Consider the following 17,098-nt stretch of genomic DNA (forward strand, 5'->3'; position numbering starts at 1 on the left):
AGTTCAGTGGCATGGCTGTTGGCTGCGTAGAGAACCCTAGCAGAGACAGGCTCCTGATACACGTGTTAAACACTGCCCTGCCTTGGCTTTTTGGATGGGATGACAAAACATTGCTTAAAACAATGGTGGGCACTGGCTGTTACCAGGTCTTCCAGCTTTGCTGTTTTGGCTGGAGCAGAGCCGCTGTTGGCTGCAGCTGGAAATCCTTACAGAGTCGCTGCTGTAAGCAGGGCCTGTGCTGCTGTCTCTGCTGGGCAGAGGGGAACAGACCATTTGGAAACCTTTCAGCAGGAGGCCTTTCTATCAGCAACTGAAACATCAGGGATACATTCTAGATAGAGAGCATCGACAGAAACCTGCTACCTAGGTTTTGGAGAAACCCAAAGCCTCCCTTCCCAGCTGCCCGAGCCCAACAGTCCCGGGCGGCTGTGGCCAGTGCCCCAGGGTCCCCGGTCCCTCTCCTGCCAGGCTCCCCGACTCACTCTCAGGTTGCCTTCCCCAAGGACTAATTTTCCAACAAATTGAGATTATCACCATATTCCTCTAATCCAAAATGAAGAAATGCCTTAAAATGCCAGAGTTTTTCACAGACCAGAAAATCTCATCACTGGGCGCAGAGGAACAGAGCAATGAGGGTGAGAGAGCTCATAAAATACTTATGAGGGAAAATGTTTTCAGGATACTACTCTCTTCATTGTCAAAAAACTGAACAATGTATTTTGAGATTTAAATCTTCCCCCACAATGACAGGATTAACATCGCTCCAGTGCATGAAACCAATTTAATTTCATTTTACAATACTGCAAGTCTAAAAAACAGTATAAATCATGAAAAGTAGAGATTCGTCCTCATTTCTTCCACATTTACATTTCAGGGTAGTATAAAATTCAAGAAAGTTTGTTTACACATCTCTCAATTCTTAGCAGTGCTGTTAAAGCATTTACAGTTAACTGAAAATACTGGCACAGAATGAAAAGAGGAGTAGCAGAGTAGGCATTTACGCAGTCAGAACAAATGGAAACCCAGAGCAGGGATGAACACTTAGGAAGAGGTCAAACTGCCTATGAATACATGAAATTACCGAGGAGCTATATACTGCATCTCCATTTGGAGCTAATGCAGTCTCCTGGAAAAGGGTCAAATGCAGTCTGTGCCTTGCGAATGGCAATTTCACCAGAGTCAATTGAGCTCTATTGGACTGTATCAAGGCTCAGTTTGGCCCAGTAACTCCAACGGTAGGGGTGAGTCACATTAATATCATACACATTGTAAAATCTTACTCAAGATCCTGCAACAAGCAACATAATTTTATATTAAATTGGATTCCAAGATATTGACAGAAATTGCAGTATATCTGAGAATATTTTGGCTAGAAAAAGATTGAAAGTGAATGCTGGAAAATCCCCAAAACCATATGGGGGCAATTCTACACTCACCTGTTGAAGTAACAAGTAACCACTGCCCCAGCAATCGTCATTTGCTGACAGGCAAGAATGAATTCACTAGTCCAGATAAGGCCAACGAAATGATACCATGCCATGTAGCAAATTCCAGACAGAGCTCTGTATTCTACTTGTCCTCCTGAAGTAGTCTGTGCAGTACCTAGAGTTGGGATTACACCACTGTATTATTATAACACACCAGACGGGGGGGGGGGGGGGGGGGAAGTACATATAAGTGCTTCTGTATGCTTTTTCTTAACTTTTCTTCAATAAAACTATAAAAAAATAAATTCAGGTGCTATTTAATTCTATCCATTCTAACAAAGTCAGAGCACCAAAATTCTGTAATTCAAATAGAATTTTGAAAAATAAATTTTACAAAAAGCAAAAGTTTGGGTTTAAATTGGGATTGAGACACAGCTGCCAATAAAGTCAAAAGGACAGCTACGCATTAGTAAAGATTTCTGAGAAAATATTACTCAAGATTTGAGTAACCAAATGTTTCAGAAGTAAATGAAATCTTAATTTTCTTCATTCAAATTTGAAATAAACTCATAGTCAGTTATGAAATGCTTTAGATTTTTTCTATAAGAAGCAAAAGAGAACGACTGCAGAAAAATATTAAGGATGCATAATGGACCATTGCAAAAAACCAGAATTATTATTTTAATTAGTATTCCTAATTAGAACCATGGCAACTAGCTTTCTGTTCTCTATATTTTTCAATCTTTGTGCAAAATACAGACACATAAAGGCACCCTCACAAAAAAAAAAAAAAGGCAAACATCTGTATGGTAGTATATGCTCCAATGTTACTACTGTATTCAGGAACATTGACAAATTCACTTATTCAAGCTAAAAAAAATTGCCTCCACTTCTGTTAATAACAAAGTGTTTATTCCATATTCAACAGATGGCTTTTCACAAAAGGTGGGGGTAACTCAGATAATTTAGCAATCAGACCTTTCTCTATGCAATCCTATTTATGCCACTTGACTCTGAAGTCTAGTCAGGGGATAATGGCATCTGGACATTTGTTCTTAGTGAAAGGTCTCTAGGTCCATAACCTGCTATATAACCTTCAAGATAACCATGTTCACAGAATAAAACAATCTCTGGAGGTGAGCAGTTTCTTATTCTAACTCCATGAAAGAAATAACAAAGTGAGACATAGAATTGTCTATTACTGCTAGAGCAGCGTTACAACTTAAGCTTTAATACTTCGTGTATTCATTTGGTGGGCTTGGCAGTGTTAGGCTTATGGTTGGACTCGATGATCTTAAAGGTCTTTTCCAACCTAAATGATTCTATGATTCTATGTTTTCCCACAGGACAGCACACCACCTTCAAGTTCACTATCTATGAAATGGTTTCACCAAATTTCTCTCCTATTTTTCTATAGCCACAGAGTTCATACTCAAGAATAGCTAAAAATAGAAACAATAAAGATTTGTTTTCAGCAATACCCTCAGGTTTTGACAACCTTTATAAGTCTTCAGAACCAAGGTCCGTTTGTCTGTAAATTATGAAAAATATTCATCTACCCCATAGTAGCGCTGCAAAATTATTTTAAAGTGCTTCGAAAGGATCCATTTTTTGATCCTTGCACCCCTACATGAGGGCATAAACACATATGTTCTAGATATTTTATTTTCTGAAAGGTTACCAATTTTAGCTAAACAGGCAAGCTCTTTGCAGTGCTGTACGGTTGGTCACTCACAGAAATATTGTTGCTGCCATTATATTCTAATGTATTTTAAGCCTGTTAAATGCAAGACACTTGATGGTGTGAAAAAGCTACTACTCAGATCTCTTTTCACAAACTCTCTGCCATTCCTCCCCATCCCCTGCCTCCCTGGTTTTAAGATTGGATGCAAAAGCTTTTTGTTTTTTAAAGGGAATTTTTCAGGATACATTCATTTACTTTGGTACATTAAAATAAGCTGTGTGCTATACCATTCCTTCTTGTTCTGAATTCAAGGGATTTTTCATCTCCCTTACTTCTTCCAGAGGTTCTAGACTGCAGTTTTCCTGCAGCACACACAACTAGCCAAATATGCTCATTAACCATAGCCTATAGCCCTTACCGAGGGACGTTATGCAAATGATAGGTCAATGAGATACAAGAAGGTCTCCTACCTCCGCATTTTTATGCAAAGACATTATGCCATTTGGTAGCAGAATTAAGCACATTTTCCACCATACAATCCACCTGAACATTTCTTTTCCAAAAAAGGCACATTTCAGGCTTTGCTTCTGTAGTTTTGTCAGGAAGACTGACTTCTTCGCTGGGTAAAAAACTGGCTGGATGGCCGGGCCCAAAGAGTTGTGGTGAATGGAGTTAAATCCAGTTGGTGGCCGGTCACAAGCGGTGTTCCCCAGGGCTCTGTGTTGGGGCCAGTTCTGTTTAATACCTTTATCAATGATCTGGACGAAGGGATCGAGTGCACCCTCAGTAAGTTTGCAGATGACACCAAGTTGTGTGGGAGTGTTGATCTGCTTGAGGGTAGGTAGGTTCTACAGAGGGATCTGGACAGGCTGGATCAATGGGCCGAGGTCAACTGTATGGGGTTCAACAAGGCTAAGTGTTGGGTCCTGCACTTGGGCCACAGCAACCCCATGCAACGCTACAGGCTTGGGGAAGAGTGGCTGGAAAGCTGCCCGGTGGAAAAGGACCTGGGCGTGTTGGTTGACAGCTGCCTGAATATGAGCCAGCAGTGTGCCCAGGTGGCCAAGAAAGCCAATGGCATCCTGGCTTGTATCAGGAATAGTGTGGCTAGCAGGACTAGGGAAGTGATCGTGCCCCTGTACTCAGCACTGGTGAGGCCGCACCTTGAATACTGTGTTCAGTTTTGGGCCCCTCACTACAAGAGAGACATTGAGGTGCTGGAGCAAGTCCAGAGAAGGGCAACGAAGCTGGTGAAGGGTCTAGAGCAGAAGTCTGATGAGGAGCGGCTGAGGGAACTGGGGTTGTTTAGCCTGGAGAAAAGGAGGCTGAGGGGAGACCTTATTGCTCTCTACAACCACCTGAAAGGAGGCTGTAGCGAGGTGGGCGTCAGTAAGTAACTAGTGATAGGACAAGAGGAAATGGCTTCAAGTTGAGCCAGGGGAGGTTTAGATTGGATATTAGGAAAAATTTCTTCACCAAAAGGGCTGTCAAGCATTGGAACAGGCTGCCCAGGGAAGTGGTGGAGTAACTATCCCTGGAGGTATTTAAAAGACGTGCAGACGTGGTGCTGAGGAATGGGGTTTAGTGGTGGACTTGGCAGTGCTAGGTTCACGGTTGGACTAGATGATCTTAAAGATCTTTTCCAACCTAAACGATTCTATGATTCTATGAAATGTAGGTACAGTAAACTAATTCTGTTTGCTTTTTACCAGCCTACTGCAATAACCACCTGCAGTAACAACAGTAATGGCTTTGTCTTTCCTGGCCAACCTTACACATGTGCATGTGCACAGCACTGTGCTCTGCTGCACAGAAATCAGGCACATCCACCTGTGAGTTCACCATTGATCACTTTGCTGTCTACATATGGTAAACTGTTTTTGTTACTTCACAGAAATCTGTTTACCAATGTAGACATCTGTGTCTGACTGATTCCCTGTCTTCTGGGCCTACCGTGCATGCATAATTTTGCCAACAGAATTACATGCAATGCTATTTTTCATATGTCAGTCTTAGTAGCACAGATAAACTTTAAAGCTATCCTAGATACCCTGTTGAGAAAAGTATATGCTATTTTCCTCATCACTCCACTGTGATCTATCTCACAAGTTCACACAAGCTAAACTTTCTCAACAAAGCCTTGAAATATGGTTTAATTTGTCAACAGAGTATTTTTCTCCAACTATATAATCACGAATCTTTCTGGTGTACTATACACTCTTAGTGATAACATTAAGAAGTCAGTAAAGAACTGAAGTCCCTACAACTGAATCACCAAATCTGAAAACCTCTGATCAGTACAAATGTTGATCTGCTGCAAATACTTCAAAGAAGTGTTGTTAACAATGCAAACAGGCACAAGTGTTTGCAGCAGAATTCAGAAGAGTTTCTCCATCTGACGCTGCAGCCCAGTGCTGTGCCATTATGTCAGTCAACACAGCAATGCAATGATACTGAAGTCAGTGTGCACATGCACTATCATTAGCTACATTTTAGTACTTTCAGACATATCAGATGCTCTTATTTGGCAACTGCTGCTGCAAGGTTTTGCTGATGCCTTGAGCAGTAGGCTGTTGTGAGGGATGAAAATTCCTGGGAAGTCTAGTTCAGCAATTTCCTTATCAGAAACAAAGAACCACTGACCAGAAAATACTGAGACCTTGTTTATCAGTTCCTGTTAACATGAAAATATGATGTGCCCTTCCCGCTGCTAAGTGAGGAAAGGTTCTGGCATCATACACTGAATCTTCATGCTTCCTGCAACAGAATTTATTGTGTTATTTTATTTAGCTTTTTTCCATGTAGTGGTATTTACAGCTAAGCTAGCTGACTGTAATTGGAATGTCAAGGACCCTGCAGGAAATACATTTTTATTGCTGGTTTTGCTACTGCACAGCTTTATGTGGCAGTTTTATTGCTCACTTGCCTGTAGGATGCACCTTCGTTACACAAAAATCTCACACCGCCTTCTCATCCTACATTACATGCATAGTATTTATGTCATGTGGATTTCACAGCTCCTGCATGCTGGCAAGTTGAAAGACATGCTTTGCTGTGCCACATGGCCACTTCAGTTCTGCAGTGAAATGCCACACAAATTAGCAAACAATAAGACTCAATGACCCTAAGACATATCAGCTTTTCCAAAGCACAGCTGAATTCCATTCCTAGCCAGCTAATGGTTCTAACTGGTGCCACTGTTTGTGCTGTCTCAAGTCTCATGGAGTCTGGCATTTCTCCTAGTTTTCTAGGTCTGGAATTCACTCAGTCTCTGCTGCTCTTACAGATTCTGAATTACCAAGGTACTTAAGCAGGTGCCTACCTTAAAATGCATAAGTAGTCCCACCAATTTTAATAGGATTATCCATGTGTTTCAAGTTAGTCATGTGCATAAGTACCTTTCCAAGTGTGGGCTATAGTCTTTTATAGCTCCCAAGAAGTTAGTCATTTCTCAGAGTAACGCTAACTTTTGGAGGGGATGTAAATAGGGTGCCTCTGTGGTTGCATAACGATCAGGTGCACTACAGCTGAAGTGAGGATCAAGTGCTCCAGAGCTGTAAGATGCGGAGACACTATAATGCGGAGACGCTATAAATGTTATATAACTAGTGAAGATTCAAGGAAAATATTCAGAACAGGTGCAGCACAGCAGAAGGCCAATTTCACTTGCCCATCTCTCTGTATTAGACAAAAGACTAGCGTCTTTGTAACCATTTCATTTTTTTCAGCTTTCTTGGTATATTTACATTTAAAATATAGTCTGCATAGCCCCAGAAAATGTATCTGTGAGAATAAAAAGTGTCAAAAACAAGAAAACCACCACCTGCATTTTACAAACTGGATCTTGGCTAGGCTACTATTTGTCAACAGAGAAAACAAGTTTCTTAAAGGGAGCATATCTTGGGACATCTTCAGACAAGTACTCTCAGCTGTTGCAAAAAGTCCCCAAAACTCAGAAAGCAAAAGAAATGTCTTCCATTTACAGGGCGATTGCAGAAAACTAGTAGGAAATACGAAGCTGTTCTGCCAATGCATTATTAACCATACAGTACTATATTTATTTATTTTTACGGGATGTGTAAGTACTAGTCATCCTAGAAGAGCAAACAAACACCCAATGAGCTACCTTACCGTGAGCTGCGTTAACAGGCAGCATTTCAGAGGACTCATATTTGGGTTGAAAATATGAAATAAAATCTAAAGGAATAGACTCAATACCAAATCTAGTCTACTGTTCATTTGTCCAAGTTTTGAACTACAAAACAAATCTGAGGTAGAGTATGGGACTGGAAATCCAAACAACTATCATACTTCTTGCTGACACCGAGTTCCTGTGTCACCTCGACAAATCTCCTCAACCTGAGAGCTGGATAAAACAATCCTTCACTACCTCCTCCCCAGATCATTAAAAGGCAAGAATTGCCTTTGTTGACTTCGAAGTCCTCTCAGGAGCAGCTACTCTGTGATGAGAGCAGCTGTAAACAACGGCGCAGAGCCAGAAGACCCTGTCTGACGCGACTTTATCGGCACCTAGCGGGCACTGGGGCTGCTGCAGGTCCTTCGCATGTCCTTTACATAAACCCCTCAGCCCCGGGACTCTGCTGAGAGCTCCCTTCAGTCCTGTTGGGCAACAACAGTCACCGTTTAACATAGACAGCTTCACAAAAACAATAATTACAGATACAAATGACAAAATTAATAGAATCGAGTTTTAACCAGAAAAATAATCGAACATGGAGAGTGGCATTTTTCTGTCTGCATTCATGCTTAGGCTGTAACTTAGAACTGGTTTGGACCGTTTATCAAATGCACATTCTCTTCTAAATATTAACGCACTAACTCTTAACAGAAAAATCTTACAAGGATTGACATCTACACTAAAAATATCCTGGCAGAAGACCTCAGTTAAAACATATGTTTACTACATTCCTCATATTAGCAATATATTGACAGTTAAGTGCCTGGAAATGACCTTCCCTTCTTATGCTAAACCTGCAAAAAGTCAGCTCTTTCTAAAGTGAGAGCGTCCTAGAAACTTTAACGTTGCTCTACTGTGCAGCAAGATTATGCTGCCTTCTGTACTGTTCTGTTTGTATCACTCGCTGGAAACATCAGCATTCCTATTATGCTAGGGAGAAGACAAAAAATAAAATACCTTTGAGGCAGGAGACGTGTGCTGCACTATGAATGTAACAGCAGGTCACAAACTGTTTGAATCCTACTTTCCAAGCAGGCAGAAAAAAAACCAAAAAAAAGTTGAAGGGAAATGTCTAGCAGGAAACAGAGAATATAACCAATGAAGGAAAATGGCACAACATGGAAAAAGCATAAAAAGCCTCTCAAAGGCAGTTGTCATTGGGTTTTATTTCCCTGTGACTACATGTGGAATTTGCTTTTGGATATAATGTGCAAGTCACTACTTTCCTGCAAAGTCTGTAAAAGCGTCCAGGAAATACATGACTAGTTCCCAATCCTGCACTTATCATCAAGCTGTTTCCGTCATATGAGCTAAAATATTTCTACTCTTCTGATGATTGCAGCATTTCCAAAAGCTTTTGAATACAACAGACTCAGCTGGCATTTTCTAAATTTAGACTTAACGAGGGCAAACTTCACATCCTTATGTGTGCATATTAGGAGTACCAGTGAATTTTCCTGTGGGTAATGGGCCAGCTCAGCTTAACATCAAGGATGTACTATTTCCTCTAATAGTTATTATTAATTATATATTTAGCAAATGTGTGTGTTATCATTCATTTTATTTACCTGCTACTAGATTCACTATAGTTAATGTTTATCTTAAATTGCATCTGATCCAAGCAGGTGCATCAAATGAACAGTTGGTTGATAGCTCAGGAGATGCTCCTTTCTATAAAGGACTGGTCTGAACCAGTGATAAGGTACCCCACAAGGCCAGTTTGAAAATTACTGCTGCCTGGCTGATATGTGCATAAATGGGATGAAGATTTTGCAGAAAAGCTAACAACGATACAAAGCTGTGTCTAGCACGCAACACTGCCTCTGTAAAGGGAAAATTCAACTCAGAGTGTGGAGAAGGAATATCCATGACACCTAAAGAAAAGTGAATCTGCTTGACTGTTTAGTCAGCCAGAAACAACTCACAAAGAAGCTGCAGGTTGGACATTTGGCCTTACTAGGTCTGACCCTTTTGCAGGAGAAGCAGGTTATCAGCCAGACAAGTGCTTCAAGCAGCCATTTCTGACAGACATGAGCTACCGGGGGAAAGGCAGTAGAAATGGAGAGACCCTTGCAAACCTGCATGACTCTCCAATGAAAGTGGAGGAAAACAGATCCTATCCTAGTCTAAGCAATGGGTGAGTGATTTGCAACGCCAACACGGACTCAGACAGATGGACTGTTGTGTTACAAGTGAAGTGGGTCTTGTACAGGGAGCCAGAATTAACAGGGTGAGACTGAGATGGAAACAGTTGTGATGGAAGAGGAGTGAGGTACCTGACCCATGGAGGTGGGGAATACTTCCAGTTTTGCCCAATGGGCTCAGCTACAGAAAGGTTGGAGGCTTTCCTGGCCTAGCAGGGATCTGTAAGCCTGTACAGAGGAGTTACTGTAGCCACTGTCTCAAGGGGTGGTGGAAACACAAGATAAAATGGTAACACATAAGCATTTGAAGAGCTAGGCTGTGTTTGGTTTTCCACACAGAAACCACTGCCAAAATTCAGAAAATAGAAAATCCATGAATAAATATGGGAATGACAAACAACTGTGTCTATCTGCATCAATTCTGCATCAGCTCCAACCCAAAGGACAACAACTGACTCCTAGCAGTGGCCTAGAAATTTAAAATGAAAAAAAAAAAAAAACCAAACCCCAAATTTTAATGCTTCCTATGTACAAAGGCTGATGTATGCATGAGGAGTTATCCCCAAAGCTATGCAGAGTTTAGCTTCCCTTCTTTGGGTGATGTTCCACAGAAGAACAACCTCCTCCTCCCTTGGATGGCGTGATGCTGGGCCAAGGGACAGCATCCAAATTACCCCAGTTCAATCAGTGATAGATCTAATAGTGGTATGTCCCTCAGTAATACCACTTCCATACTCAAAATCTGTTCTTGGAGATCTTTCATAGTCATTGACTATTTCTACAGAGCACCTCCCCTACAACTGCAAGAACCTCTGGATTAATCCAAGTACTGTTGTACCAGTCTGAATAACGATAGCAGTTGTCACCGAACTACTGCTCAGAAACAACGTTCTGCCTCCATGACAACTGGACATTGTTTATAGTCAGAGGAGATGAACATTCTCATTTCAGAACAACTACACTAAAAGCTGTCTCCTCCCTCCTGTTATTTTTTAATTTAAATACATCAAATATATACTGTATCTACCACAATCTAATAATAAATTAAATAATTGAGAAAGAACAAAACTAAAGTCCACATATAGGAGCAAAAATCTCTCTTCTGTAGTGCTATGACTCACAGAACTATGGCAATGTTGAAGACGCCAACAAATGGGGGAAAAAAACATAAACAAAAAAAGGAAGGAGTAACACAGCTGTGTAACAATGCTAGCCCACATTTTGTACACTAACATCAGGAGGTCCCATATTTAAGAATTGAACTTAAGAAACAGATAGTGTTCATCCAAAAACATGGAAAGCATATACTTACCTGCAGTTCCTAAGCTAAGTAGTACAGCAACCCAAAATACCCAGAAGACAATGAGAATCAGAAAGGTCCAGAGTGGTTGGAAGAGGAGGAAAGGAATTCTGCCAATGATTTTATCAACAACTCGAAAGAGCTGTACAGTGAACTGAAGCCTCTTTCTTAGTACAAGTACAAGGGAAAGCAGAACAACCTGTTACAGGAAATAAAAAGGCAAATAGTTGGGGTTTTTTCCTTAAGAAAAGTAGCAGAGTTGTCAAATGTGGGATCGGGGGTACAGATTTCACAAAGACATGACAGCAAGGCATTTTACATAAACTTACTGTGCACTGGAAATGCTTTCTGAGACACTGCCTATATTCTCAAAGAGCCTGTGGATTAAAGTCTGATTTTCTGAAATCATTATTACTGTTTCTTTAAAACAAAATAGGATTCATAAAACTGGAATTCACCCAGTGGAAACAGTCTGTTTTGTTTACAGCAAACACAAATGTACATTACATGCTACACATTCCTTTCACGTACTCTGTACGTCATGAACATTTAAACTTTCTTCCTACTCAGGTCAGCTTGCCACTGTTCACAATGGTAGGAGGACCAGTCCTTTTCTGCAGAAAGGACAGTATCACAACCAAACTAATTGGAGAGCTGTGTATGTATGGAAGCAAAGCAGACATAAAAATGAAACCTCATTTAAATAAATTATTTTTTTCCCAAAGTAATAAAAAACACCAACAAAACCCTGAGTCAAAAACCCCACAATGTCCCCAGTTCTTTGTATATGACAACAACTATGAACAGCAATTAAAAGAGAGGTTGGAATCTATAAAGTAATAAATGCAACCAGCGGCAGTTGCTTCACTAGTTTTCTTGTCTGCTCTAGAAAGAAGCCACCAGCTCTGAAGAGAAGCATAACCTGCAGCAGTGGATGTTCCCAGCTCTGAAGAGAAGCATAACCTGCAGCAGTGGATGTTCCCACAGTTCTGCAAACGACAGTCAGTTGTAGTGGAACACACACACATACAAAGGAACCTTTTCTTACTCCTTTAGTATCAACAAAAGTAAAAAGGTCATAACTTACAGAGGTTATGAAAACAATCTGATCTGTGACACATTTATATTTGTCACTGTAAACTGTCAGACTGTTCATAGCTGGTGAATTCCAGTCTATGGATCCTACTCTGCTTTAGGAAAACAGAAGAACAATACTTTTGGCAAATGTCTCATGAAGTACAAATTGTCCGTACACTCATATTGAGCAATGACTCCTTTAACATTGCAACACCAGAGTGAAAAAATCACTTTAAAAGTTGCAAGCCACACTCAGATTTTCTGTTGGAAAACAAGGTCAATGAGAGAAAAGCAGAATTTAACCCCATAACTTGAGGCCTAGACACTGCTGCCTGTGCTTCACTACCCCTTTCATTGTCTAAAAGAGCTGCCACCCCTTTCTCCTACTGACAGGGTAGGCTGAATCCACAGATCTCACGTTCATATCAAGCCAGTGCCCCTCTGCTCACTCAACATGATTCTCCAGTCAGCTGATGCAGAGAAGAATGGGGATGGAACACAATTCTTGCATTTCTACACCACCAATGCTAACACTGTTTGTACAGGGTTGAAGTGTGGCAGAGCCCTGTGCTGATAAACAAATTTCACAATGAAGATATAAAACTATTTAAATGATTGTAAGCAGATCTTATAATTGATTCTCATTTTCAAATCTGAAAGGAATGAGGAATTACTTTTACTGTTGCAGACCCACTGTAGTTCAAGTTTTCAAGTTACAGCCTCTGACATTGCTTAGGGTAAAATGCTACTTACGGTAACTATTGTTGAGAAGATAGCATATCCAAGTAGAAATTTTACATTTTCCTTTTCTGTTTCCAATTCAGTGCTGGGATCATTCCTGTAGTCATAATAGAGCCACCAGAGAACACCTGAGACAACTGAGCAAACAAGAGCAGCATGAAGGCAGGCAGCACTCCCCAGGCTGCAGCACACTGCTGTTGGCAGGCTGACGTCTGCCTGGCCTCCCTCCTGAGTCTCTCGCCCTTCCGCCTAAGCCAAGCTCAGCTCAGGAATACTGTCGCATAGCAGAGAGGCACAGTATCAATGACCACAGAGAAAAACCACATAATGGTCTGTTAGTCTGAGGTAAAACCGCAGCAGAATGTTTGGTTTTCTTGCAGTTATTCTAAAGCTCAGGCACGTAATTTCATTGAGGAGATATAAAGCTAACTTTCACGGAATGATAAGCTTTAGCTGGACACGTTCCTATTGTTCTCCCTTTCTAAAGTAGGCAATGTAAAACTTCACTAAACTTTCTTTGAAACAGTAGCATTTTCATAACCACATTCATCTGCAAAAAGAAATGTTGTTTCCAGGAATCTATAAAAAAATAAAAATCATCATCATCCCAACACTCAGCAGCTGAAACAGCACAGCCAGACCTTGGCACCAAAAGGCAAGCAGGGCTCAGCTTGGAAATGGCTGTGGTAAGCTTAAGGTTACTGAGGATGGCCATGGAGAAAAAGGATAGCTGTTTGTTCAGCTGCCTCTCCTTCAGTTCAGTGAGACGATCCATTTGACTAAGCACATGCTAAAAGGTAAATATACTTACATAACAACCCAAATACAACCAGTGCAATCAAAGTATGGACCAGAAGCATCCGAATGAATCTGAAGGCTAAAACTAGTATAAAAGAGAAGGCTGAAAAATATACAAAGTAAGTTTATTATGAGTGTTACAACCCATTTAACTCAACTCTTATTTACTTTAAAGATAAACTTAAGGTTCTTGCAGAATTTGGACTTTTATTTTTAAACAGTGGTCTCAAAAGCAACAGCATTTAGTAAAGCTGGCAACCTTATTAACATTTAAAACACACAGTTACCTATAACTTACTAATAAATAGCTTATAACCAAAATATTTCACCCTGGGAATTATTAGCTTTTCAATAATATTTTGTATAAGATTTAAGTTAAAATGTTCGTGCTGATGCCTTTTTTTTTCCATCAACATTTTCTTACAGTCCCCTGAAATGAGGTATACGATCATATCAAGGAACACAGAATCTGATATTTCACAGACCTGTATTTCATCAGTCTATTAAATGCCTCCTGATAAAACACAATCACTCTTTCTTAAAAACAACTCTGCCCAGAAAATATGAAAAAGATCACTTTTAAATTAAAAATATAAAGTTAATAGAAACATTTGAAACCTCACATTTTAATTGAATATTATTATTCACTTTTTATTTATAGCCTTACCTAGTGCAAGGACACTCAGTCCTATCACAGTATCTCTTCCTGCCAATATTCCACTCAGAATTCGGTGAAAAACATCCATTTCATTAACCATACTTATTAAGACAGATGCATATTTGGAATAGCATTCAGGATTTTGTGGAACACATCGATTAAACAATGGAAAGGATTTACTGTAAGGTTAAAAACAAAGATGGTAAAAAATATTAATTACCGGACAAACAGTTTCAAATCCACAGAGATCCATTGCACTAGTCTCTTTCAAGGCCTCTGCAGTACCTAGCGGCATCCTCAACACAATTTTGCAGCCACAGCTGGCCAGTCTGATCTGTAACCTGGCAGGCATCCTCCCCACCCCGGAGGAGACCTTGCACATGGAGTCTGACACAACAGGGCACTGGGCATGGGAGTGGTCCGTTAAAAATGGTCGGGTTTTGTTTCATCTGCAAAATAAACTCCCAGTAGCGTCATGCCTGTATCACTGTACCAGAACATCCATTCAAGATCAACCTGGGAGAAAAAATGAACTACTATCTCAATCACCATTAGCATGTAGCTCCTATTCCCATTCTAGTCTGGCTTCACCTGCTTTGGTTCCATGTGTAAAACCTAAACTCATGCTAACATAGCTGTAAGCTATGTTGTTGTAGATAATTCTAGACCACAAACACTTTGCATTGTTTTTATGATACCTCAACATTCTAAAAGCCACATCAAAACAATGTTTGTAAGGTACAATTAACACCACCAAATATTTACAAATGAAATTATTTGGCACTCCCAGCCAAGCTTCTTGAATATATTTATTGTCCCACTTCGGCAATGCTGCACTACAACAAAGACATATTCATACTTAAAAAGGAGAGGTTTGTTCAGCAACGGTTAAAAACTTCTCTGACCAGCTTTGCTTCTACTATGAAATATTACTGTGCAAGATTAATAACTTTGCTGAGTTCCTTGCCAAACAGAAAAAAGCCTAAAAAGTCAAAGAAATAAGTAAAACATGCCATACTTTTTCATCAGTTTCATGCTCTCCTTTGATCCACTGTATGTAATGGTTTTATGTGTCTCCTGCTCTCTTCTGTTTGCTTTTTTCCTCTATTTTCTCTTGTTCAGAGCGGATGACTTAGCTCTACAAACGTGCAATTCCAATTCTTTGCTGTACTTTCATGACACAGTGGAATTTAAAATCGTGAGTTTAAGGCCTTTGACTCACAAATGCCAAATGTTAAAGACAGTGCAATCCACAGACCTGTGCTTCAAGCCAGCTGGCTATGAAATAATTCTGATGGAAATTTCTAGGTTCAGGATAGTAAGCAAAGCCCAAGATCACAGCTCCTCTTCCTTGGCATTGAGCGAGAGAGCAAAAGTCTGTGCAGGAGATAAGTCACTCCTCATATGGAGTGCTTTTGCCCTGATTTGGAGAGGAAAAATCTCTAAAGGGTAGAGGAATGGAGGGAATGCAGTCCTTGTTCATTCTGTGGGACAGAACGCTGCCATGTTCACAGGCACACATAAGAACTCATAAGGATACATGTACAAAAATAAATAAAGCAAAACCATTCTGACTGTAAAGCACCAAGTCAAATACAAAACGTGAAGAAGTAACAATCCTTAAGAAGCTGTTTGGACTCAAGGGTGTTGTAAAGTACCCAGTAATTAGTACCTTGGTGGAACTGGCAGTGGGGGACACAGCTCAGCTGCCATTGGATTTAGAGTGTAACTGGAAATGTTCAGGTTGTAAACGCAAAGACAAGAACCTAAGAAGGAAAAAAAAAAGGTAACTTAATTATTAGTTAAAGTTTTAGAGAAAAACACATTATCAAGTAAGTTTTGTTTACATTTCTGCTTTGATCCCTTAGCAGGCCATGTGCACCCCAATATTCCAGTGGGAATGTAAATAACAAATTAGTTAACTGGGTAAATCTAAAGCAACCTCTGTGGAATCTTTTGCCTTCTAGACTTCACTATAATTACCATTTACTGATCTTCCTGGAGGGCAGGCATACTATTTGTTCCACAGTGCGATACTTCAGCTCTAAACTCTTACTCATTAAGATAAGATAACAGAAAAACCTACAATGGCAGATGCTACACTAGAACTAGGCCCCTCATGATTTAGAACAGAATATATATCTATCCAGAAACTTAACATTTTCTGGGCTCTAGGCTAAATACTACCAGATACTCTGCTAATAATGCTCTGCTCCATTATATAATGCTTCTGGGAAAGAAAGGCTGGATACATTCAGGCCATTCAAAATGCAATACTGCCCTCTCCCTCGAGATAAACTCACAAGCAGTTTTAGCGTGTAGATGGAATTTAATGCAATTATATTCAGTTAGACTGAAAACACTTATATAATATCACAGGTGTTTACACCTTTCTGTACATACGAAATGATGGCAAAATAGCCCAAAATGAAATTAAAACAAATGTTGTCAATTTAAATAGCAATCCTCACCAAACAAAACAACAAAACAAAAAAGAATGGAATTCTGACCTGCAATAAAAATAGCCATTAATATTCATATGGTCTGCAGTTTACACATACCCTATGGAATAAGGGTTAGGCTACAGGTTATTTTATTTACATGTTGGACATGAATGAACTGGAGCTGTCTCTTTTGCACAACAGCTACTTCTGATATCATATCCATCTTGAACACCAGAATAAAATAAAAAAAATTTAAGGTGGAATAGCAAACTTTGGGATCTGATGTCTAAAAGGATAAAAACACTTGTGTATCTCTGGAATTAATAATTCCACTATAGTTTTAATTAAATTTAAAAGAACCAGTTGGACAAGTTTCTCAAATAGCATATGAGCTCTGTTCACCTACTGGCACCCGCCCCCAAATTACACTAGTTCATTCTCAGCAGCCAGTTTTCTGCTGGATAATCTCAGCATTGTGCAGGAATTAATCAACAACTTTTGAATTTGCATAAGAGCTGTAACATTTCTAGAAACTATGGCTTTGAAATAAAGCAGAAACAAGACATTTTATTTTCTGTTGCTATGGACTGCTCAGGAAATTAATGGTAAGAAATGACTCCCTAGCGT

The 17,098-nt window shown here is 39.9% G+C and overlaps 1 protein-coding gene across 2 annotated transcripts in view; it reads right to left on the minus strand.

Moving 5' to 3' along the window:
* The window catches only part of SLC44A3 (solute carrier family 44 member 3), a 42,821-nt gene that overhangs the window by 21,143 nt on the left and 4,580 nt on the right, over positions 1-17,098 (minus strand). For both annotated transcript variants that reach the window (XM_075508326.1, XM_075508325.1), the window contains exons 5-10: positions 15,700-15,793; positions 14,037-14,206; positions 13,383-13,472; positions 12,584-12,708; positions 10,766-10,952; positions 1,437-1,602 (exon numbers count right to left, since the gene is read on the minus strand). In XM_075508326.1, the coding sequence (XP_075364441.1) occupies positions 1,437-1,602; positions 10,766-10,952; positions 12,584-12,708; positions 13,383-13,472; positions 14,037-14,206; positions 15,700-15,793 (832 nt within the window). The remainder of the gene's footprint in view (positions 1-1,436; positions 1,603-10,765; positions 10,953-12,583; positions 12,709-13,382; positions 13,473-14,036; positions 14,207-15,699; positions 15,794-17,098) is intronic.

The sequence above is a fragment of the Mycteria americana genome, chromosome 7 (assembly GCF_035582795.1).
Source record: "Mycteria americana isolate JAX WOST 10 ecotype Jacksonville Zoo and Gardens chromosome 7, USCA_MyAme_1.0, whole genome shotgun sequence".
In the NCBI taxonomy this organism is placed as follows: Eukaryota; Metazoa; Chordata; class Aves; order Ciconiiformes; family Ciconiidae; genus Mycteria; species Mycteria americana.